The following is a 24,144-nucleotide window of genomic DNA, read 5'->3' on the forward strand; positions in this document are numbered from 1 at the left end:
ATAGCAACAGCTAAATGAATACATCACCGTCATAATTAATTACAATAATATTAATACTAATGGTTAAAACAGACATTTAGTTATAATAATTAGTCTTGTTAACAAAAATATTTTTAACACTGACGACCTTTATTTGTCGTTCACCGGCGGTGTAAGTGTAACATTGAAAACAGCGTGGTTGTTTAGAATGTCATTTGAGGATTTTATCTGAAATGAATGAAAGAAGGCGATATATTTCTATTGATTGGGAAGTCTGTAAGTGTAGGCCGAGTATTCTTTAATACATTATAATTGGAAAACTCTAAATTGCCAAAAAACGGATGAAAACATGGGTTCAACTTTCACGTGGAAATATCTCACCTGGAGTAGATGTATAATTAACCGCAGGTATGTTAAAAAAAAACCCAAATACTCTTATAATGATGATAATGTTTTCTTTATTTGCCACAAAGGCTACAAATAAGGAGGAAATTATAAATCTGAAGGACAAACAATATCGGTTTTACACTGAATGTTGAAAACTAATAGGAAATACATTATGTAAGGAAACGTATTATTTTCTCTGGAAGGGTTGTGCCCATGTTTTTTTTTTCCAGGACCTCCGAGATAGATAGGGTGGAGGGAGGAAGGTATCCTCAAACCAGAGACCTTATTCGAATGCTGGCAGTAAAGCGCGGACTCTAGTAAAAGCATTCAAGGTGCCCTATCGTGTTGTTAAACCGGATGACGGATTATCTACCGATACGTATATAAATAATAAATAAATTCCCAAGGGGAGACTCGCGGGAGCCTCCTTTCAAGCATGTATTTATCCTTCAAAGATGTGATCCCTATACTACAGTTGTTTGCTGAAATTAGGTTAAGTCATCCACCCCATTTCAACAGAACTGGAGGGGGTACTACTTAAATACAGAGGTCTCTTAACGGTACTATTTTAATAAATGGACGCCGTGTGGACATGTAATGATACCTTAACCGACTCTAAAAACTAACCCTACCCTTCATATCGTTACGTAGATGCATCGGGGCCTCTTTATTTAAGTAGTGCTCTGGAGGGTACAGTTTCGTTCCCACGCTCAAATTTTTTAAGTAATACTTGAAGAAGTCAATGACGGCTTGGCCCGGGAAGAAGCTCAGTCATTTATCTTTCCAAATACATCCACCTCAACGTCATAAGATTGCTTTAGTCATCAGACAGACCCCCCCCCCCCGCCACTATGGTGGTTTAATCCCTGTATTTTTACTTTACCGATCCGGTGAATCGATTTCAAGTTACCTCGGCTTCACTTTACCTTCCGGTAACTTGAAATCGTGTTTAGATTATCGGGTGGGAAGATAAGATCGATCTCAGATTGTCCCTGGGTGGTAGCTGGAAGGTAATTTTCGTCTTGCCTCAACACTTATTTTTTGCATTTTATCTCTGTCATTTATGTAGTAGTTGGGGTAGTAGTATGAGTGGTGGTGGTAGTAGCAGTAAAAGTAGTTCTGGTGGTGGTGGTAGTAGTAGTAGTACTAATAATATATGACACCAGGCTCAGGCTAACTTAGTGGGTGGGGTAGTGGTGGTGGTGGTGGAGGGTTATATGAAATCAATTTCTGATCCCTAGAAGGGAGCCTGAAAAGGTGTAGCTTGAACCCTTTACGCTAACTACAGCTGTTTGAACTAAGAATGTAGGGAGTTGTAACTAAATACCATAAGGTACTCATATTGGCCAATTACTCCCGAGTCTGCTATTTTTAATGTCATTAAGAGTGATGACATCATCAATAAGCAAGGGACTGGGGTGTGTTATTGGGTATTGGCACAATCCCCAGCCCTTGACTCCAGAAAGGTAAAGTTGACCTTGGTGAAATTGGGACTCCATCATTCTCTTTTATGCATATTTCTAGTTGAACCAACACAATCCTTTATTCCTCCAGGTGGAATGAGAGGAGAGGGGGTGCCTACCTTGGGTGCCTTCGGTGATAGGGGGTCCAGAGTGTGTGAGGCTTCTTTGGTCACCTCTTGGTGGAACCCCCCCCCCATTGGGCAAGCCTATTGTTGGTTTAATCTCCTTGTTAATTGTTGTTTTTGTTTGCTGTTTATGTGTTTAACCCCACTGTCCCTCATCTGTGTATCGTCCTTTAAGTTTTGTGCTCGGCCCTGGTGGCCAATAAAGAAAGTATTATTATTTATTTATTGCCTACAGGGGGGGGGAGCTAAACATAGAGGGGACAAACAAGGACAGACAAACGGATTAAGTCAATTACATCAACCCCAGTGCGTAACTGGTACTTATTTAATCGACCCTGAAAAGATGAAAGGTAAAGTCGACCGCAGCGGAATTTGAACTCAGAACGTAAAGACAGACGAAATACTGCTAGGTGGCGGTGAGCTGGCAGAAACATTAGCATGCCAGGCAAAACACGAGCAGCATTTCATCCATCCTTATCTTATGTTCTGGGTTCAAATCCTGCTGAGGTCGATTTTGCCTTTCATCCTCTTGGGGGTTGATTAAATAAGTACCAGTTATGCACTGGGATTGTAATTGATTTACCTCTTTCTCCAAAATTGCAGGCCTTGTGCCAAAAATTGAAATCATCATCATCATTATTATTTTTTTTTTTTTTTTTGGTTAAATTTTGCTGTTTTTTTTTTGTTTTTTTTTTTGGAAAATTGCATTTTGTTAAAAAATATTCATTTAAGAAGTTCCAAAGGGAAAAAAGGTGGAATAGCCTTCTGCTTTTCAATAGAATTGTAATGTAAAAAGTTTCTGGTTCCACGTACAAAGCAGTGAGGCTGGCGCCATGCAAAAGGCACTGGTGTTGGTTCCATGCACCAGTGTAGCTAGAGTGTGGGCAGCCCTTCTGTATGCTGCCCTGGGACCCCACAAAAACCACATATTGCCTACAGCAGACCCAAAACTTTAAAATTTCCGCCCGGGTGGGGTGGGGGACTACCTTTATGGCCCTCTCCCCGGTATGCTAGTGGTTCCGAGTACACAGGTGATGGTGTCACATAAAAAAACACCCAGCACACTGTAATGTGATTGGTGTCAGGGAGGACATCCTGGTGCAGCCCATGGCCCAGCCAGCTCCTGCCAGGCTCTCCAATCCATGCCAGCATGGAAAACAGACGTTAAATGATGATGATGACATCAAAACTTTTGAGAAAACAAAGTTGAGATGTGTGAAATATCTGCCACTTCTCCATTTTGTTTTTTGGTTTTTTGGGAGTTTTTTTCCACTTCTAATTACCATATAATAGAAATCTACACCATTTGAAAAATATTTGCAGAAAATTCCATTATAAAAGAACCCATTTTTCTGAAAGCAATGAGGAAACAAAAATCGAGGCGGGTGAATTATCTGAAACTCTTCACCCCCAACTTTCCGGGGAAAAAAAATAAAAAAATTCTCTACAAATTTAGATATAATCGTAATTTATGAGGTACATTTAGCTACTATTTCTGGCATTTGAATGACCACTTACATGCTCTCTCTGTCTCTCACATTTGTTCATCCAATGTAGTACTTAATGTTGCTTATTTACGGTAAGGTAGACTGTGCCATCGAGGTTCCTATCCGTTGATGATAACTTAAGAGTCTGACGTCAGCGGAATCAAATGGTCGGCTCATATCATCTTCACTCATGCATTTCCTTCCTGTTTGTCTCTCCTCTTCCCATCACCTTCTTCGCTTCCCGCACTGATCACTAAGCCCATCTCGTCTCCCCCCCCCCCCCCCCCAAAAGTTACAAAAGTTCAACGCCATAGGAGGGCCTGCAAAGGCTAAGAGGGCGGAGGTAAAGAATTCGCACACCACGCATTTTCGGCGTAACCCTAACCCTAATCCCAACCCCAGGCACCGGGGGTTAAAATAAAATAAAAATTGAACCTCGCAAATATGCAAATCAGAAAACGAATTTATAATGCAAGGGACATAACTTTTATATTGACCGTTAAAATGTAAAGAAAGAGTTATTTACCTTGAGGAAATACATTTTTATGCTTTCGCAATCCTAACAAAATGTGTATGTAGGTTTTGAACCCATATTCTGTGTTATGTGGCCAACACCGTTACGCCGAGGGTTATGGTACCAACGGGGGCCTCTACGTGATGGTCCAAGCTGCTAGAAATAACAGTGAGATGTCTTTCAATAATACTTTACTGTCGACGAAAAGTATAGGTTTATCGTGTGGTGGTGTTCTTTCGATATGTCTCGACAAAACCAAACCACTTCTATTTGGCTGTTTCCGTGGAAGCATTGTCAACTATCAGTTGACGAAATGGGAGGACTAGAAGAAAGCTAATGGGTTATACGTGCGGACGTGTCTGTGTGAGTGTGCCTGTTTGTTTTTATGTGTTGTGGAATATAGATATGTAGTGGCGCGTGTGGCCGCCATCTTGGGAAGTGCCATTGCGCATGTGCAAGGGATTTGCTGTCATTGGAAGTACCCGAGCATGCATGCGCAATGCAACAGGTGGAGAAAAAGCAATAGCGTCCGATCTCTTTTCTCTCTAGCAGCAGTGGCGACAACACGTATCTCTTTTCCATCCAGCAGCTGTGGCGACAGGACGTCTTCCAGGCTCTCTGACAACTCGACCCCGACATGTGGTCGAAGCTTCTTTGGTATTCTAGCGGCATGCCTATTCACCCAGGAACGAAATGGCTCTACACCAACCTAGAATAAACTATTGATCTGTTGTTACCGTTATCCCTCGTGTTGTTATATTTCTGGATTTTAATGATTAATATAAGAACTGGAGAGAGACGGCCGAGCCGTCATATCTCATCCAATTCTTATAGATATAACGAAATTACGCCAGCAGTGTCTCATTTTAAACTTGAAGAATAAAAGCCTTGCATATTTATTCTTTCCTGCTTCATGTTTGTATGCAAAATAATTTCGTTCTATCTATATTCCACAACACATAAAAACAGAACAGGCACATATACACAGACAAGAACAAGCGAACAGGCACACCCGCACACACGTATAACCCATTAGCTTTCTTCTCATCCGTCCCATTTCGTCAACTGACGGTTGATACTGCTTCCACGGAAACAGCCGAATTGAAGTGTTTTGGTTTTGTCGAGACATATCGAAAGAATACCCATGTGGTCTTTGGTTCCTTGTATGTTGGAAAAAAAGACTGGACTGGAATGGGTTTAATTATGGGTCTGCTCGGGCAAGTTTGACTTGGGGGTTAAGCTGACGCCCCCCTCCCCCGCACGTTTTAGCTCCTGTGCCATTAGTACGTAAAATGCACCATCCGAACGTGGCTGATGCCAGTGCTGCCTGGCTGGCTCCCGTGCCCGGTGGCACATAAAAAACACACATTACACTCTCGGAATGGTTAGTGTTAGGAAAGGCATCTGGCTGTAGGAACATTGCCAGATTGGAGCTTGGTGAGGCCTCCTGACTTGCCAGTCTCTAGTCAAACTGTCCAACCCATGCCAGCATAGAAAACGGACGTTAAACGATGATGATGATTAGAGTGTTGGATTTGCAGTATTCCATCTCTATATTCTTCAACTGACCAGCAGCTTCCCTCCTCCTATCTAAACCAATAAAATAAATCCCTCTTTCCTCCTCATCTTAATTCTCTCCATTTTTTTTTTACTTCCCTCTCTTCAAGACTCCCTTCTCTCTCCTCTGACATTTCAGTCGTAGAGATTCTTCATTATTGTCACACTTTCATGTGCTTTGGACAGAGAAAAATCTTTCGCTTTCCCCCAAAAGACTTGGCTTTAAATGCCAGGAACTTATCTCACAATTTACATGTCTTACAAACAACTTGGGAACTCCACATACCGGAAGTCAGCAAGTGTATGGGGTCATCAGGAAAGAATGTGCGCCGTTTCAGGGCCTACCTCTCAACGGCATCAATGCACACTCGTCCCCACCCCACCTCACTGATATGAGGCCCCGTTTGCTTGATCAATTGGTTATCAAATAAAGCTCAATAATCTTCAAGCCATCGCTCATTGTCTCTTTTTAACCAAATTCAGTGGTTAGCCTTTTCCACTGTAGTTTGGATATTGGTCATGGTGGTATTTACTTAACGATGAGTTAGGCCTAACGATAACAACAGAACTTTTAAAATGTAACACTTTGCTTATCTGCATGTAACATACTTTATATATATTTATATAAATGTTGTATTTTTTTTAGGTTAAGGAATTTTGGTAAAATACAGAGATGTCAGAATTCCACCACAATAACCAATAAGAATATTCTTCAGTTACACGAAAGAGGTCTCTTTCAGAATGTCTTTCCCCCTGAAAGGTAATTTAATCAATTCTTTATTTATTGTTCTTTTTTTTTTTTTTTTTCTTGTTTCACATATATTAAAGCTCCTATGATTGCTTGTAACCAACGGCAACAACCACTTGCCTCTGTCAATCACTTATTACATCTAAATAAATTTTTCATTTTTAACATTTTTTTCGATCCCAGTTACTGATGAAATGACAGATATTTATTATATACATATATAATGAAGTTCATTATTGAAACATATGTACATTATTTACATTTGACGGATATTTGTCCTCATCTTGTTTGTTGTTAACATGTTTCGGCTGATGTACCCTCCAGCCTTCATCAGGTGTCTTGGGGAAATTTCGAACCTGGGTTCTCATTCCTAAGGTATATGCCCACTGGCATATGGCGCAGTGGTTAAGAGTGCAGGCTACTAACCCCAAGAGTCCAAGTTTGATACCAAGCAGTGACCTGAACAATAATAATAATAACAACAACAACATTGAAAAATATCTTAGGAATGAGAACCCAAATTCAAAATTTCCCCCAGACACCTGATGAAGGCTGGAGGGTATATCTGCCGAAACGTTGTGTTAACAACAAACAAGATGAGGACAAATATCCGTCAACTGTAAATAATGTAAATAATTCCTCATCTCTTAAATATAGAACTATATGTACAATGGTCAGACGGTTCTGGCAATGACCATTCTCAAAAGGTTTTTTTTAACGTGCTACCTGCACAGGGGTCAGTCCAGCGGCATCATTACTAATCTACCGATTCTACCCACTGTTCTTTTGACTCTGTTAGAGTACTGCACAATTTCTTTTCTCCATTTGCAGTTCGCCAGATTTGATGAAGAAGTTACTCAGTGGCCCTCAGTGTATTTATTGTGGTTTCGATCCAACTGCCAGTAGTCTTCATGTTGGTAACCTTTTGGCTATTATAGCGCTGTTACACAGTCAAAGAGTTGGACACCAACCGATTGCTGTGGTGGGTCTTTCATGTATTCTCCTTCTATTTGTTTGTGTATATATGTGTGTGTATTTTCATGTATGTGTATGCATCTGGATATGTGTGAATCTGTATGTTTGTGTGTGTGTGAGTGAGTGTGTCAATGTATGACTTTGTGTATATGTCTGTATGTGTGATTGGATGTGTGGTGTGTGTGTGAGTATTCCTCTCTTTATGAGTGTGTATATATTCTTTTTCATGTTATAAGAGATTGTTATAATCAATCTTGTCTGTTGGCTGTGGACCTGTGTTTGTACATTTGCACACGTAAATGTGCAACTTCCAATGTTTGCTCTTCTATTCATCAGTGTCTACACACACACACACACACACACACACATACTCTACCCTACGGATTGAATTCTATATCAAGTAATGTTTGCATTACATATATATTTTTATATACTTTGCAACTTTTACAATATATATATATATATATATATATATATATATATATATATACACACACACACACACACACACACACGTGTGTGTGTGTGTATCTAACACTCTTGATGCCATATTCTCCACTTTACTCTCTCTCCACTCTCACTTACCTACAGAGGGTCTTTATTGCAGACCCTCTATTCAGACCACAACCATTTTTGTGTAACCGTTCCCCTTCATCCACCTGTCTTCGTTCTGTCACCTTGTACAGAGTACCGTCATGTCAACTATTGTTTCTGTTGTTCTTCAGGTGGGTGGCTGCACAGCCAAGATAGGTGACCCTAGCGGTAGAAAGGCAGACCGAGTGCCAATGTCCAGTGAGTTGATTGAAGAAAACAGTTCCAGTATCAAAGAGAGCTTACAAAGAATATTTGATAATCACCGTGACTTTCTGTGGAAACAACCAAATAAAGAATTACCGGAACCTCTGTGAGTTGAACTTAGAAACTTAATTACTTTGTGTTGGTGTAGTTCATCATCATTATCATCATCATCATATGTCTGTCTTCCTTGCAGGCCTAGGTTGGACAGTTTGACCGGAGCTGGCAAGCCCAAGGTCTGGTTTAACATGGTTTCTATGGTTGGATGCCCTTCCTGACACCAACCATTTTACAGAGTGTTCAGGATGCTTTTTTTTATGAGGCACCAGCACCATTGAGCTAACCACATAACTTGCAAGACAAAGGCCCCTTCAACTGAGACAGGATGTGGCTTTGTGCCAAGCTATGAGAGATTAAACTATGAGAGAGGCACAGAAACAGGTGTCTTACTGTAAAAGTGATACACGGCTGCCCTACATTTTGTACATTGTTTACATTTGATGGATATTTGTCCTCATCTTGTTTGTTGTTAACACAACATTTTGGCTGATATACCCTCCAGCCTTCATCAGGTGTCTTGGGGAAATTTTGAACCTGGGTTCTCATTCCTAAGGTATTTTTAAATAATATTATTATTATTATTATTATTATTATGGTCATTGCCTGGAATCAAACTCGGAATCTTGGGGTTAGTAGTCCGTGCTCTTAACCACCATAAGATGTGATATGACATCTTATGGTGGTTAAGATGTCACCTTGGATTTGCAGTTTTTATGGATCTTTGTGTGGATTTAATTCATACGGATTCCTATCTTCATCTCTTGACATCCTGTTTGCCAAATTTTTCGCTGACCAAGGGATTCATCTGGATTTCATCAATCCCTACTTTCTTTATATATCATCATCGTGGAATCTATTGGGGCAGGTTTTCTATGGTCAAGATGCCCTTCCTGTCACCAACCCTTACCTGTTTACAAGCAAGGAAATAGTTGAGCCACAGCCAGAGATGTTCTTGTAGAATATTGGAAATCAATGACACTGCTTGTATGACAGTGATACTCGTTTACAACTGTAACACAGTGTCAAGACAAGGAGACACACACACACACACACGTATATTGTTAATAATGTGTATAACTATTGTATTGTTTTCATATCTTTGTCGTACTATTGTATATTTCTTGGAAAAAAATGATGAATTTCCAAATGTGATTTCTTCCACAGAATCCTTAACAATAAGGAATGGTACACAAATCTTAATGTTATTGATTTTCTTGCGAAATATGGCCGATTTTTCCGACTAGCTGATATGCTGTCGAAACACAGGTAAATATTAGTCATTTTATATATATGAGGGTGTGTGTGTATGTGTGTGTCTCAATTAATTCCACCAACCCTTCATAATTCTTTGTTGTTCACTTTTGTAATATTTCGCTTTTCTCTCTTGTCATATCACATTATCTTATATTACAAACAATATCTCACTCAGTATATATATATATATATATATATATATATATATACAAATAATATGAGTATATGCATATATATGTACATATATATATCTATACATGCATACATATATATATATATATCATTGATTAGATATATTCTGTTAGAATATTACACACTGAATTTATAATGAGTGCTCTTTGCATAAAATATCAAAAATATTAATACTATAAAGTATTTAGACATTAATACGAGTGATTATATATCCTGTATTTTGAAATAATATCATGAAATTCAATATCAAAAAAATTCAAACACACACTTATAATAGAACTTGGTAATTATTCTCCTTCCAGTGTGAAGAGTCGTTTGTCAAGTCCTGAAGGAATGAATTTTACAGAGTTTACTTACCAAATGTTCCAGTCTTTTGATTGGTTAACTTTACTCAAACATTACAATTGTTCCATTCAGGTAATCCTTTATTATCATCATCATCATCATCATCATCATCGTTTAACGTCCGCTTTCCATGCTAGCATGGGTTGGACGATTTGACTGAGGACTGGTGAAACCGGATGGCAACACCAGGCTCCAGTCTGATTTGGCAGAGTTTCTACAGCTGGATGCCCTTCCTAACGCCAACCACTCAGAGAGTGTAGTGGGTGCTTTTACGTGTCACCCGCACGAAAACGGCCACGCTCGAAATGGTGTCTTTTATGTGCCACCCGCACAAGCCAGTCCAGGGGCACTGGCAACGATCTCGCTCGAAAATCCTACGGGAGCCAGTCAGGCGGTACTGGCAACGGCCACGCTCAAAATGGTGCATCTCATGTGCCACCCGCACAAGAACCAGTCCAGGGGCACTGGCAACGATCTTACTTGGCTTGCAGGATCTTCTCACGCACAGCACATTTCCAAAGGTCTCGGTCAGTAGTCATCACCTCGGTGAGGCCCAATGTACGAAGGTCTTGCCTCACCACCTCAGCCCAGGTCTTCCTGGGCCTACCTCTTCCATGGGTTCTCTCAACTGTTAGGGTGTGGCACTTTTTCACGCAGCTATCCTCATCCATTCTCACCACATGTCCATACCAGCGCAATCGTCTCTCTTGCACGCCACAACTGATGCTTCTAATGTTCAGCTTTTCTCTCAAGATACTTACACTCTGACGGGTATTCACATTGACATTACACATCCAACGGAGCATACTGGCTTCATTCCTTGCGAGCTTACGTATGTCCTCAGCAGTTACAGCCCATGTTTCACTGCCATGTAGCATGGTTGTTCGTACGCATGCGTCATACAGTCTGCCTTTTACTCTGAGTGAGAGTCCCTTTGTCGCCAGCAGGGGTAAGAGCTCTCTAAACTTTGCCCAGGCTATTCTTATTCTAGCAGCTACACTTTCAGCGCACCCACCCCCACTACTAACTTGGTCACCCAGATAGCAGAAGCTATCGACTACCTCTAGTTTTTCACCCTGGAATGAGATAGAAGTTGTTTCCTGTTTGTTTACAGTCTTTATTGCACCTGAACATCTGCCACAAACAAAAACTAACTTGCTAGTTAACCTGCCTTTGATGTTGCTGCACCTCTTATGTGTCCATAGCTTGCACCGGGTACATCTTATAGAGTTACTACCTACTCCTTTTCTACATACTGAGCAGGGCCATCTACCTGAAGGGGTTTGTGTTTTATCTACCTTCCTACTTATTAGGATTTTGGTTTTAGCTAGGTTGACTCTAAGGCCCTTCAATTCTAGACCTTGCTTCCACACCTGAAACTTCTCCTCTAGTTCTGATAGTGACTCCGCAATTAGGGCAAGGTCATCAGCATAGAGGAGCTCCCAGGGGCAACCTGTCTTGAACTCCTCTGTGATTGCCTGGAGGACTATGATAAATAAGAGGGGGCTGAGGACGGAACCTTGGTGGACCCCTACCTCTACCCGGAATTCATTGCTGTACTCATTTCCAACCCTCACCTTACTGGCAGCATCTCTGTACATGGCTCGCACAGCTCTCACTAACCATTCTTCTATCCCAAGTTTCCTCATTGACCACCAGATAAGGGATCGGGGGACCCTGTCAAAGGCTTTCTCCATGTCAACGAAAGCCAGGTACAGAGGTTTATCCTTAGCTAGGTATTTCTCCTGCAACTGTCTCACTAGAAATAAGGCATCAGTAGTGCTTTTACCTGGCACGAACCCAAACTGCATATATATAATCAATCAACATCAATTTAAACCAGTGGTCTAGAATATTTTTTTAAAAATCCGACAGACTACACTGAAGAGTTGCAAATATTTGCATTTTGCATTATGCGAGTGTTAATAACGAAATCATGTTACGTAGGTAATCGGTTTATTTTGTATAATTTCACTTGTCCTGCTCATTTTTGCATTCTGGCATTTTTGCTGAGATTTTTCTTGAGAACACACGATTTGTGGTAAGGCGATTTGATGTCTATCTTTAGCATATTAGGAATCCACTTTAGTGGTCATTCCTCTTATTAATTATATATATATATATATATATATATATATATATATATATATATATATACAGAGTGCAGCAGAAAGGTTGCCCTGATTTGAAAGGTTAATAAAAAACAATAACATGAAGGTACAAGGAAAAACAACAAATGCATGATGTTCTCCATGCCAGGCTATAGTGGGTATTACCTGAAACAGAAAAAAAAATGTCATTTAATGAACTTTATAGAAATACAAAGTTTTTTTATGCATCTTCATGTGTTTGCTTTTTATTAACCTTTGATATCGAGGAACTCTTTCTACCACACCCCTAATATACATACATACACATATATATCTTTTGTAGTTTTTTTAACTCGTTATTGTCTTCCATGCCTAATTATGTTAACGAGTTCAGTTGCAGACTAATCAACCGAATTGTTCTAGAATGTTTTCTTCTCTTACAGATTGGCGGCAACGACCAACTTGGTAATATAGTTGCCGGTTATGAATTTATTCGTCAAACGACTAACGAGAAAGTGTTTGGTGAGTTGTTGTTGTCACACACTTTTTGTTGTTTTTGTTGTAATTATGAAGCAACAAACTTGTAGAGTCGTTAAAGCTCGTCAGACAAACTGTTTGACGATGTTTCTTCCAGTTTTTTTACATTCTGAGTTCAAATCCTGCCAAGGTTAACTTTGCCTGTCATCTCTTCGAGGTCAATAAAATAAAGTACCTGTCACATGGGAGTCGATGCAGTTGACTTACCCCCTCCCCTCAAAATAGATGCCTTTAAACCCTGCAACAGCCTGGCGTCCCATTCAGGAGAAGGAGGAGTGTTGAGATTTTGATTACTCATGTGTCTTGGGTCCTAGGGCTTGAGAATAAAAAACTAAAAGTTGCTGTGATGGCATGTGGCTAAGTGCTTATGATATTCAGCTTGCAATTATAAGGTTGTGAGTTCAATTCCCAGCAGTGCATTGTGTCCTCGAATAAGGCCCTTCATTCCGGTTGCCCAAGCCCACTCATTTTTGCCAACTGATTTGGTTCAGTCAAGCCAACTCAACTAATTCTCTCCCCTGCTAAACGTGAGTATTCATGCTGCTCTTTCCCATACCCCTGCCTTCTCCCATACACTAACCTCTCCTCCTCCTCCTTGTTTAACGTCCGCTTTCTGTGCTGGCATGGGTTGGATGGTTTCACTGAGGACTGGTGAGGCAGAAGGCTGCACTAAGCTCCAATCTGATCTGGCAAGGTTTCTACAGCTGGATGCCTTTCCTAATGCCAGCCACTCTGAGAGTGTAGTGGTTGCTTTTTATGTGCCACTGACATGAGGGCCAGTCAGGCGGCACTGGTATCAGCCATGCTCAAAAGGTGTTTTTTATGTGCCACCTGCATGGGAGCCAGTTTGATGGCACTGGCAACGACCACGCTCGAATGTTGTTTTTCATGTGCCAGTAATGCGACACTGGCAACGATCACACTTGAATGGTATTTTTTGCGTGCCACTGGCACAGGAGTCAATCAGCATCCCTGGCAACGATCATGCTCGGATGATGCTTTTAATGTTCCACTGACTTATAAACCTTTAATATACTCGTTAATATCTTATGCTTGCAAAATGAAATATTGTATCCTTGCTAGTCATTAATTAATATATATATATGTCTTGGTATAAAATATTTATTGCAAGGTCTCACCATACCACTGCTAACCTCAACCACTGGAGATAAACTGGGAAAATCTGCTGGAAACACAGTTTGGTTGAATGCTGATAAAACCTCACCCTTTGATCTTTATCAGGTAAGCCATACATTTTGTTAATGTTGTTGTTATTGTAATATCGTTGTTGTTAACTAATGCTGATCCCGTGATGTTTATTACATAAAGATGACATATTATAAATTATGTTGAATAATGTCAATCATATTTTATCAAGTAAAATTATGTGACATTAGTAGAGGGATTTATGTTTTGTTATTTTGTTGTTTAATATTACATTATGTTTTGTTTATTTTTCAGTATTTTTTAAACCAACCTGATGCAGATGTTGAAAGATTGTTAAAACTTTACACATTTCTCAGTAATGAACATATTGAAAACATCATGAAGGAACAACGAGTGAGTGTTGTTATCTCTGTTTATGTATTTCTGTTGTTGTTTAACCCTTGGTTACCTTCCGATCAAGCAGACCTATGATCAGAAATGCTCAAGCCACAATTTAAAGCAATAAAGGTATAATTTGAAGGACACTTGACTACTATTCGTAATCCTAGTACTTATTCTATAGCGGTCTCTTTTGCCAAATCGCTATGATTTGAGGACATAAACACACCAACATCAGTTGTCAAGCGATGGTGGCGGGGACAAACACAGACACAAAGACACACACACATAAATATATATACATATATATATACACGACGGGCTTCTTTCAGTTTCCTATTTCTTTATTGCCCACAAGGGGCTAAACATAGAGGAGACAAACAAGGACAGACAAAGGGATTAAGTCGATTACATCGACCCCAGTGCGTAACTGGTACTTAATTTATCGACCCCGAAAGGATGAAAGGCAAAGTCGACCTCGGCGGAATTTGAACTCAGAACGTAACAGCAGACGAAATACCGCTAAGCATTTCGCCCGGCATGCTAACGGTTCTGCCAGCTCACCGCCTTCTTTCAGTTTCCATCTACCAAATCCACTCACAAGGCTTTGGTCAGCCCGAGTCTGTAGTAGAAGACACTTGCCCAAGGTGCCACACAGTGGGACTGAACCCAGAACCATGTGGTTGGTAAGCAAGTTACTTACCACACCTGCGCCTATTTGTTAATAAAGAGAGGTGGGGTGGAGAAAGGACAAACAATTTCATTACTATTTTTGTTAGGGATGGGGAAGGGGTCTTGGGTTTGTCAGTCTGAGAACCACAATACAAGGAAGCAAAGTTTGCTTTGTATGTATAATTTTCAAACGATAAACTTGTATCCCCCCCCCCCCGCCCTCAGTCTCAGAATTTCTGGAAAGGGTCAATAGCGCTGTTCTTTCTCTGAATATGTCAACATAAGAATCTACAGACTTTAGAGAGAACATGAAATAATTCTTTTCTGGAACAGTGTATCTCGAAGCACCTAAAACTATAAATAATAGTTTACAAAAACTGGGATCCACTGTTGCAAAATAGGAAAATTTGAGCCCCAATCAATCAAACCTGTGCTGAGAGATATTCCAGCCATGGCCATCTTGTTTATTTAGAAATATCTAAGACTACATTATCTGTGGTTTAAGGGAGACCTAGCTATTATTTCTAGCAGGCCATGTGACCAATTAGAAATTCCTGTGTTAGCTTTTGTGCAGCAGTTGTTGCTGTTGGTTTGTTCCTGGCCAGTCTTGATTAAGCAGACACAGAGGTAATCTAACCATGGCCACCTCATCTGTTATGCTTTTCATTTATACATCTAATGTGTTCTTCCTTTTTTAAAGGCCATTGGGTATTATATGAGGGACACTTGGTTGCTATTTCTAACAGATTGAGTCACCTTGTAGAGGCTCTGTTGTTCAGTTGCTTCCTTGTGTGTGTGTGTTGTTAGTGATAGCAATATGTAATGTAGTTATTGATTGTTTAATACACAGAAATATTTTTATAATTAATAAAATGTGATAAATGAAAAACGACAGCAATAAAACATTAATTAATTAATAATTAATGTCTTGAAATATTTTGTTAATTCACAGGCCAAACCACATGAAAGAATTGGTCAGAGAACTCTTGCTGAACAAGTGCTCCTGTTGGTACACGATGGTGATTACCGTTCTTTACTTATTAAGTACATACGCGCATACACATGCATGCACACACACATACACCCCACATACATTCACTCACTTCTTCATCATTTTAAAGTCCACTTTTCCATGCTTGCTTGGGTCAGACAGATTTTCTATGGCCAGACGCCCTTCCTGTCATCAACCCTCACTTCTTTCCATGAAAGGTTACATTTCCTTGTGGCCAGGCATGTTTTCATGGCATATTGGCAATGAAGGACACTGCTTGTATGGTGGTGACACTCATTTATGACTAACATATTTATGGACAGTTTGACCAGAGTTGGCAAGCTAGGGAGCTGCACCAGACACTGGCCTGATTTGGCATGGTTTCTACGGCTGGATGCCCTTCCTAATGCCAACCACTCCACAGAGTGTAATGGGTGCTTTTAAGTGGCTTTTACCTTTTTTCTAGATTTCAAACATAGTTGAAAGTTGAATAGACATTTGTATTATATTTGGAATATTTGTAGAATCTGGTTTAAAGACGGCCAAACGCTGGACAGAAGCCTTCTTCACCAATAACACAGACGTTCTTAGCAGACTCTCAGAATCTGAAATAACCGAACTCTTTCAAAATGCAGCCACTTGCCGCATGTTGTTGGAACCAGGAATGACCGTTCTGGAGACGTGTATGAAAGCCAACTGTTTTGACCGGGAAGGTTAGTTGCTTTTTATCATCATCATCATTGTCATCATCATCATCGTCATTATTGTCATCATAGTTCTTGCAGTTGTCATCATCACCATTGATGTCATCGCTGTCATCATTATGATCATCAGCACAACCACCCGGATCATTAGTGTCTGTGTCACTTCCTCCAGCCTCTTCATCGTCATTCCTAATTTCAATACTGTCATCACTGCAACTGCCAGCATCATCATCATCATTATCATAATCATCTTCACCACCAACACTACCACCGTATCATCATTACCACCACCACCACCACCACCACCATCACCACTGCTGCCACTGTTGCCATATTTTGGCAGCCTTGTGCTTTCTCAGTTGCCTTGACATTATCTTGCCACTGGCTATTTTAGATGAGAACAAGACAGTGTCTCACGTGTATACAGCTCTTCTTCACTATTTAAAACCAAAATCTTCATTCTTGTCTTACCTCTCTCAGCTGCTTGGTCATCACCACCACCACCACCTTCCATCTCCACCAGTTTCTGTACATTTTCCATACCAGCTGCGTTACATGGGTTCTCATAATCTTTTTCTCATAGTCGGTTCTGAGTCTGTTTCATTTCTGCTTCCCTGGATGAGTCACAGGACTATTTCTCTCTCACGTATTTCATTTCTCACACGTTTCATGATTTCCTGTGGCTTGATGTGCTTTCTCTTGTTTAATCATTTTGCAACCTTTTTCTGGGTATTTTTTATTGAAATATGTAAACTGGTTTTATTGACTGAATTACTTTAAGGATGAAACGATTCGTGTGCTCGTACTTCAAGACAAAAATTTACACGAGTCTCGGCAAATTACTCGTAAAATGGGGCACTCATACTACGAGGTTCTACTGTAGATTGATAAAAGAAGTCTCTTGTCTAAAATTAAGAGTTGATCTTAGAAATCACTATGCAAGAGTTACCTCCCTTGAAATATATGCTCTCCTTACAACTTCGCCCTCCTCCCTTTTATTTACTCAGCTTATTTCTCGACAACATTCTTGATTATTTATGCTATATTTCCACTTGCAGATTGTGTGTGTGTGTGTGACCCGGACAGTTACCCAAGTAATATAGAAAGGTGTAATACCCAATGACTGGTGTTGCAGTATAATTGTAAACTGCTATAAAAACAAAACGAGATGCCTTTGAGAGAGGCATCGAACTCCTAGTTCAGGCTCTCAAAGTCTTGGAGAGAGTCCTAGCACAATTACAGTTTGGCAGAAGTACCTCAGATGTAATCTTCCCAGTGAGGCGACTGTGGGAGAAATACGTGTCTGAGAGTAAACCATTAACACCCAAATTTCTAGTGATCACTCCAAACACCATGATGTTGACTGAATGTTTGATTTTTATCACTCTCGGTACATGTCCTCAGATTGCCACCCAAACACTCTGAAATGTTTGTATTGGAGCTTCCAGCATGAATGCCATGCAGAGCAGCATGTTGTTTCCAAATTTCTGGCAGAGTGAATTGTGTCATGGTGCTGTTTTTCTCACAGACAGTGCCCAGCTGACCCTACTATACTGTGTAGTCGAGAAAATCAAAAACAAACAATGAGTTTAAAATGGTGACAATTTACCCATTGCACCATGTATGTATATATGTGTGTGTGTATATACACTTGTGTGTGTGTGTATTTACATATACACACACTCTGGATTTTATGTTTCCAGAAACATTACACTCAAACCATTGATGGAAGGGTGGTAGGGTGGGGCTCCTCAGCTTATAAATGAATAAAATCTACAACTGCTCTGTTATACGATTGAAACAAATTCCTTGTGATTTCCTAAGCCGTCTTTCCACCACCACCACGACCATAGCACTTTTCCACAAGACACTCCTCCCCCCAGCCCCATCAGATTATAAACTAAAACAAAAGGAATTCAACAACAGTTCCTTTATGTTTTTGCTTTAACACCCTTTCAGAATCAGTAATATGATCTAGCCGTACATTGCAGAATGTCTCCTTATCATTCACAAATCTTTTAGGTCCCTAAAATAGTCATGACATATTGTCATGTGATCCCTATATATATACATACACACATATATATTATTGGTATCTGATCCCTATACAACTGATATATATTATCTGGACTTTATGTAGGTTCTTGTACAACCTGTCGACCCCTATTTAATCTATAAATGTCCCTATCACAATCTTATGTATCATCATCCTCGTTTAACGTCCTCTTTCCATGCTGGCATGGGTTGGACGGTTTGACTGAGGACTGGCAAGCCAGAAGGCTGCACCAGGCTCCAATCTGATCTGGCAAAGCTTCTATAGCTGGATGCCCTTCTTAACACCAACCACTCTGAGAGTGTAGTGGGTGCTTTCACATGCCACCGGCACGAGGGCCAGTCAGGCATTTCTGATAACAACCACTCTCAAAAGGTGTTTTTATGTGCCACCTGCACGGAAGCCAGTCCAGTAGCTAGTGATTGCTTCTATGGGGGCCCAACATTTGAAGATTGCACTTCACCACTCATCCCATGCTTTCCTGGGTCTACCTCTTCTGCAGGTTCCCTCCACTGTTAGAGTGTGACACTTGTTCACACAGCAGTGCTCATCCACACACATCACATTCTTGATGCAAAATGGTTTTTCGAAACTGTTAGTTGTATATTGGGAGGGTCATACAGCCAACAAGAATACACACATTGGTTACGTTTTACTTCATTTTTGTTGCTAATGAATTAAGCAATTAATCACTTAATTAATTGAAAACTACTGTGTTTTCTTTCTACAGTAGACGCAGAACGCATCATCCGAGCTGGTGGTGTCCGATTCAACCACCAGAGGGTTGCAGAACCAGATATGGTTTTACAGGAGGGTCAGCATATACTCTCAAATAAGTTATCCCTCATTCGTATTGGTAAGTACTGCTATATTTGCTACATTTTAGCTTCTCCTTTGTTTGTTCCCCCTCTTACAGGCATACATTCATACATTCACATTATAAACCCTGTTGTGATTGATGTTGCTTTTTAGTTTCTGAGGCTAATAAAATTCAAGAACCAGTCATGTACCGAGGCTGATTAAATCAATGTCACCTCTTCCCAAAATGTGTTGTACAACAGTCTTAGAAATTAGAGCTGACGATGACTAATGCAACTGTCATTGATTTTGGGTTCAGTTAGAAAGATGGCAGGCATTTGCTAACATTGGTATTCAAAAAATATTAAGGTTTATTGTTCAGAGGGTACAGAGCTTTTCATGGCTTGGCTTATCAAAAACAAAAATGATAATAAAATGATAACATAATACTAACAGGTACTTTTGGTGGTGCAAGCTTCAAGTATGAGAAGGGGAATGCAGCTGGAGGGCTATGGGTGAAGTGGGGCTCTGATTTAACCCGGGTCGTAGCCTCTTATCTGTGCACAAATGGGCTGTCTTCATTGGTTGCTTCTCTATCTACCCATTTACTTATATTTATGTCTTTATTGCCCACAGCAGGGCTAAACACAGAGGGGACAAACAAGGACAGACAAAAGGATTAAGTCGATTAGATCGACCCCAGTGCGCAACTGGTACTTAATTCAGTTGACCCCGAAAGGATGAAAGGCAAAGTTGACCTTGTCGGAATTTGAACTCAGAACATAACGGCAGACAAAATACCACTAAGCATTTCACCCGGCGCTCTAACGTTTCTGCCAGCTTGCAGCCATTTACTTATATTTGTGTACGTTTTTGTGTGTGTGTGTAGATTAATATCCAGAAAAGCATAAATTTCACAGATATATCATAATTCAATTACTTTCAACGACTAATTAGGAATAAACCTAATTACATCTATAGTTACATAATTAAAAATACATAATTAATTTAAATTTACTTTAAATCAATTGTATTAATTATGTACTTTTGAATTCAATTATACTTATTCATAATGAAACAGCTGTTGAAAGTAATTAACTTATATATCTGTGAAATTTATGCTTTCCAGCATTTTATTGTAAATATGTGTTTCTCTTAAGGATTGTTTTAGCCAATAATGTGTCTCTCTGCAAACTTCCTTATCCGGATTTAATAAAATGCTATAATGTGCTGCACACTAAGAATTTATTGTTAATTGAGCTCTTATTTATTGTATGTGTGTGTATATATATTGAACCAAATTCGATGACGGGCACCCATGCGAGTGGGGCGCTAACAGCACCATCCGAGCGGGGTCACTGCCAGAGCAGCTGTCTCGCTTCCGTGCCAGTGGCACGTAAAAAGCACCGTTTGAGTGTGATCGTTACCAGCGTCGCCTTACTGGCACTTGTGCCAGTGGCACATAAAAAACACCATTTGAGCGTGGCCGTTGCCAGTACTGCCGGTGGCATGTAAAAGCACCCACTACACTCTCGGAGTGGCTGGCGTTAGGAAGGGCATCCAGCTATAGAAACTCTGCCAGATCAGATTGGAGCCTGGTGTAGCCATCTGGTTTGCCAGTCCTCAGTCAAATCGTCCAACCCATGCTAGCATGGAAAGCGGACATTAAATGATGATGATGATATATACATATATACAAAATATGGAAATGTGTGTGTGAGTGAGTGAGTGTGTCTGTTCTGTGTGTGTATATTAGTTTTAATACGTTAATTATACATATTGCATATTGTCTTTGCCCCTCCCCTTAATTTCATATAAACTATTTACACACCCCTACCCGCCTTGTAAACCTCCTCGTAATTCACATATATTTATATATTCTACCTCAATGCCATAACCTAATCGTTGTGAACGATATGATGTCATGAGTGAAGTTTGTAGAAGTTAAGATAATGACTATTGAAAGTTCATTAATTATAATTGTTAATGATTAATTATTGTTTAATATTTAAGGTAAAAAGAACCATTATATTGTGAAGTGGCTTCCATAAACCGTTTCACCTGGACGACAGTTTATTCATGGCTACCAATGTGATTCTGAGACAACTGAAGGAGATCGGATAGAGGAATTGGTGAACAGCAATGATGGCACTAATTGAAGAAAGAACCACCATTCTCTTCTCACTAATATCTATTCTTGATGATTATATTAACCAAATCTTTGAGAACATACATGAATTTTAGACGATTCCATGATGCCAAAGTGGACCTTGTACTAGCACCGGTCACCATATTTTTTTTTTTATCTATCATGATTGTTTTTGATTATTTCTTAATTTTGGATGTAATGTTGACACGATATCTTAATTGCTATTCTTCCCGACTATGCTTGGGCTGAGTATTGAACCTGAAACTTGTATTTTATGAACTGGGTTTGGATCTGAACTTGCATCATTGGTTCGTTTGTTTAAATTTTCATTCTCTTCTATGCTAGTATGGCTTGGATGGGAATTGATGTTGAGGCAGGATTTTATGGTGGGATGCCTTTCCTGTCACCAATCCTCACCTGTATCCAAGCAATAGAGAGATCTGACTTGTACAGAAGATAGCAAATGAATGACATCACTTGTAATACAATTGACACTCATTTACATCCATCATATGATATCAAAACAAACAGACACACCCACCCACGCACACACATATTTATTTGAGGTTGAATTTTACTGCTGGATGCTCCCGCTGTTGCCAACTTTTACCTTTTACCAGAACATAAAAGGTTTCTTGTGATCTGCTGGTCATTGAAAGTGCAGGGCAGCTAGGAACATCACCTGAAGACTGTTGGAAAGAATTTACTGATTGAAAAATTGTCAGCAATGTATCTAATGACATGGAAAATAATTCAGAGGTGGAACTTCAAAAATGGTCTCTGTTTCTTATGAACTGCTGAATGTCTCTTTGATTACATAAGATGTTCCAGTGGCCGATTTCTTCTTTTCACTGACCAGTGTTTGTACCGAATATTAGATTGAGACAAATCACCAACAGAATCAAGAAACTTTGTATATCTCGAAAAAGAATATGATTAAAAAATAATTAATAAAACAATCACAAAATGTCAGGTTGTTTTATTATATTTTCTTTTAAATTTGAACTCTTAATTTGTGTTGTTTTTTTTTTGCATTTTGGTTGTTTTCTTTACTGTTTGTAGGTAGACTGTTTGTTTTTTTTACTAGGATCTGGGTTGAGTGTCTTGTTTAAGAAATTGATGGTGCAGTGTCTTAATTAATTGCCTGAGAATGAAGAGTCTTGTCTAAGAGACAGAGTGGAGTGCCTTGTCTGAGAGACACTGATTAGAGTGTCTTGCCTAAGAGGCAAAGGGTAGAATATCTTGTCTAAGAGCAATGTGACAAAGGTCCATAAATGGAAGAAAAGATTATCATCAAATTCGAAGGGGAGAGCCATAAACAGGTAAAGCGTGTATTTGTGTGCGTGTGTGTTTGTGTGTGTGTAAGTGTTTGTTTGTGTGTGTGTCGTGTGTGTGAGGGAGAAGGGAAGTTTGTGCGTGATTATGAGGTGTGAGGTAAGGTGTGTGTGTGTGTGTGTGTATGCTGAGATAAGGTGTATGTGAGATGTGAACTAAGGCATGTATGTGTGTGTTTGGTAAGATGTGTGTGTGTGTGTGGGCGAAAGGTGTGGGTGAAGGTGTGCAAGAGTTGGTTTCTAAGGTAACATCGTCTCATTTTCTATCCGTTCCACCTACATTTTCCCCTCCCCCTTTCCCTTGCTCCTCCCCTCCGCCTCCTCCCGTCATCAAGATGTTAGGAAGGAGTTGGGGGTGGGGTTGGTGATGATTCCGTTGATGATGGTGGTGAATGCAGTGTTGGTGGGGGTGGGCGTGATGGAGGCGAATGTGGAGTGAGGGCTGGCATGGCGTTGCTGGTGGTGGTGGTGGTAGTTACATTGTATTTTCATAAATTAGTTCCCCCCTCCCTCCAATTCTTTCTACACTTAACTTCGAACACGCACACAAACACACACACACACATAATCCATACACAAACACATTAATTCACTCACAAATGTACATATGCACACACAAATACACGTTAATACACACACATAACAATATACGTACACACACACACATGCACATAGATCTGTTTCACATACAAACACACACACACACACACAGACATACGCACGCATACACATAATGTACATTTGTGTATTTTTACTTTTGAGATGAACAATACTGATGTAGAGTCCAACAATGACCACCACCACTATCCATGATCAAAGATGTACCAGCCACGACCATCTCATTTATTCTGAGACTTTGTGAGCCAATGTGTCTGAGGACAAAAGTAGGGGATTTAGCTGATATTTCTAGCTAGTTAACTGACCACATTAGCAACTTCCTCACTGGTTTCATGATGATGATGACGGCGACAACGTAGACGATGATGATGATATATATATATATATATATATATATATAAGTCGAGAGAGAGAGAAGCACACACGCACATATCTGTGTGTCTGTATAAGTTAATGTGTCTATATATGTATATATATATGTATGTGTGAATGTATCTATGTATAAACATGTGAGTGTGGTGTTCCAGCATGGCCGCAGCACAATGAACAAGTAAAAAAGTATGTGTGTATATATATATATATATGTATGTATATATATATATATATGTATATATATGTGTGTGTGTGTGATTGAATGCGTGCATACTAAGAAGTATGCATATATCTATTATAATGTGTGTATACACACATACTCACGCATATATATACGCATACACACACACACACACACACACACATATATATATATATACATACACACACACATGTGTAT

At 39.8% G+C, this 24,144-nt stretch overlaps 1 protein-coding gene across 1 annotated transcript; it reads left to right on the plus strand.

Moving 5' to 3' along the window:
- The first annotated feature begins 122 nt into the window (after positions 1-122).
- LOC106882089 (tyrosine--tRNA ligase, mitochondrial) lies at positions 123-22,432 on the plus strand. The gene is made up of 13 exons (XM_014932647.3): positions 123-387; positions 6,159-6,272; positions 7,092-7,242; positions 7,961-8,139; positions 9,255-9,356; positions 9,839-9,953; positions 12,415-12,493; positions 13,641-13,750; positions 13,970-14,068; positions 15,678-15,744; positions 16,241-16,429; positions 19,204-19,329; positions 21,285-22,432. The coding sequence occupies exons 1-13, from the start codon at positions 329-331 to the stop codon at positions 21,320-21,322; spliced, it is 1,428 nt and encodes a 475-aa protein (XP_014788133.2). The 5' UTR covers positions 123-328; the 3' UTR covers positions 21,323-22,432.
- Positions 22,433-24,144: the final 1,712 nt, after the last annotated feature.

This window comes from Octopus bimaculoides, chromosome 10, assembly GCF_046866305.1.
Source record: "Octopus bimaculoides isolate indiv1 chromosome 10, ASM4686630v1, whole genome shotgun sequence".
NCBI lineage: Eukaryota > Metazoa > Mollusca > Cephalopoda > Octopoda > Octopodidae > Octopus > Octopus bimaculoides.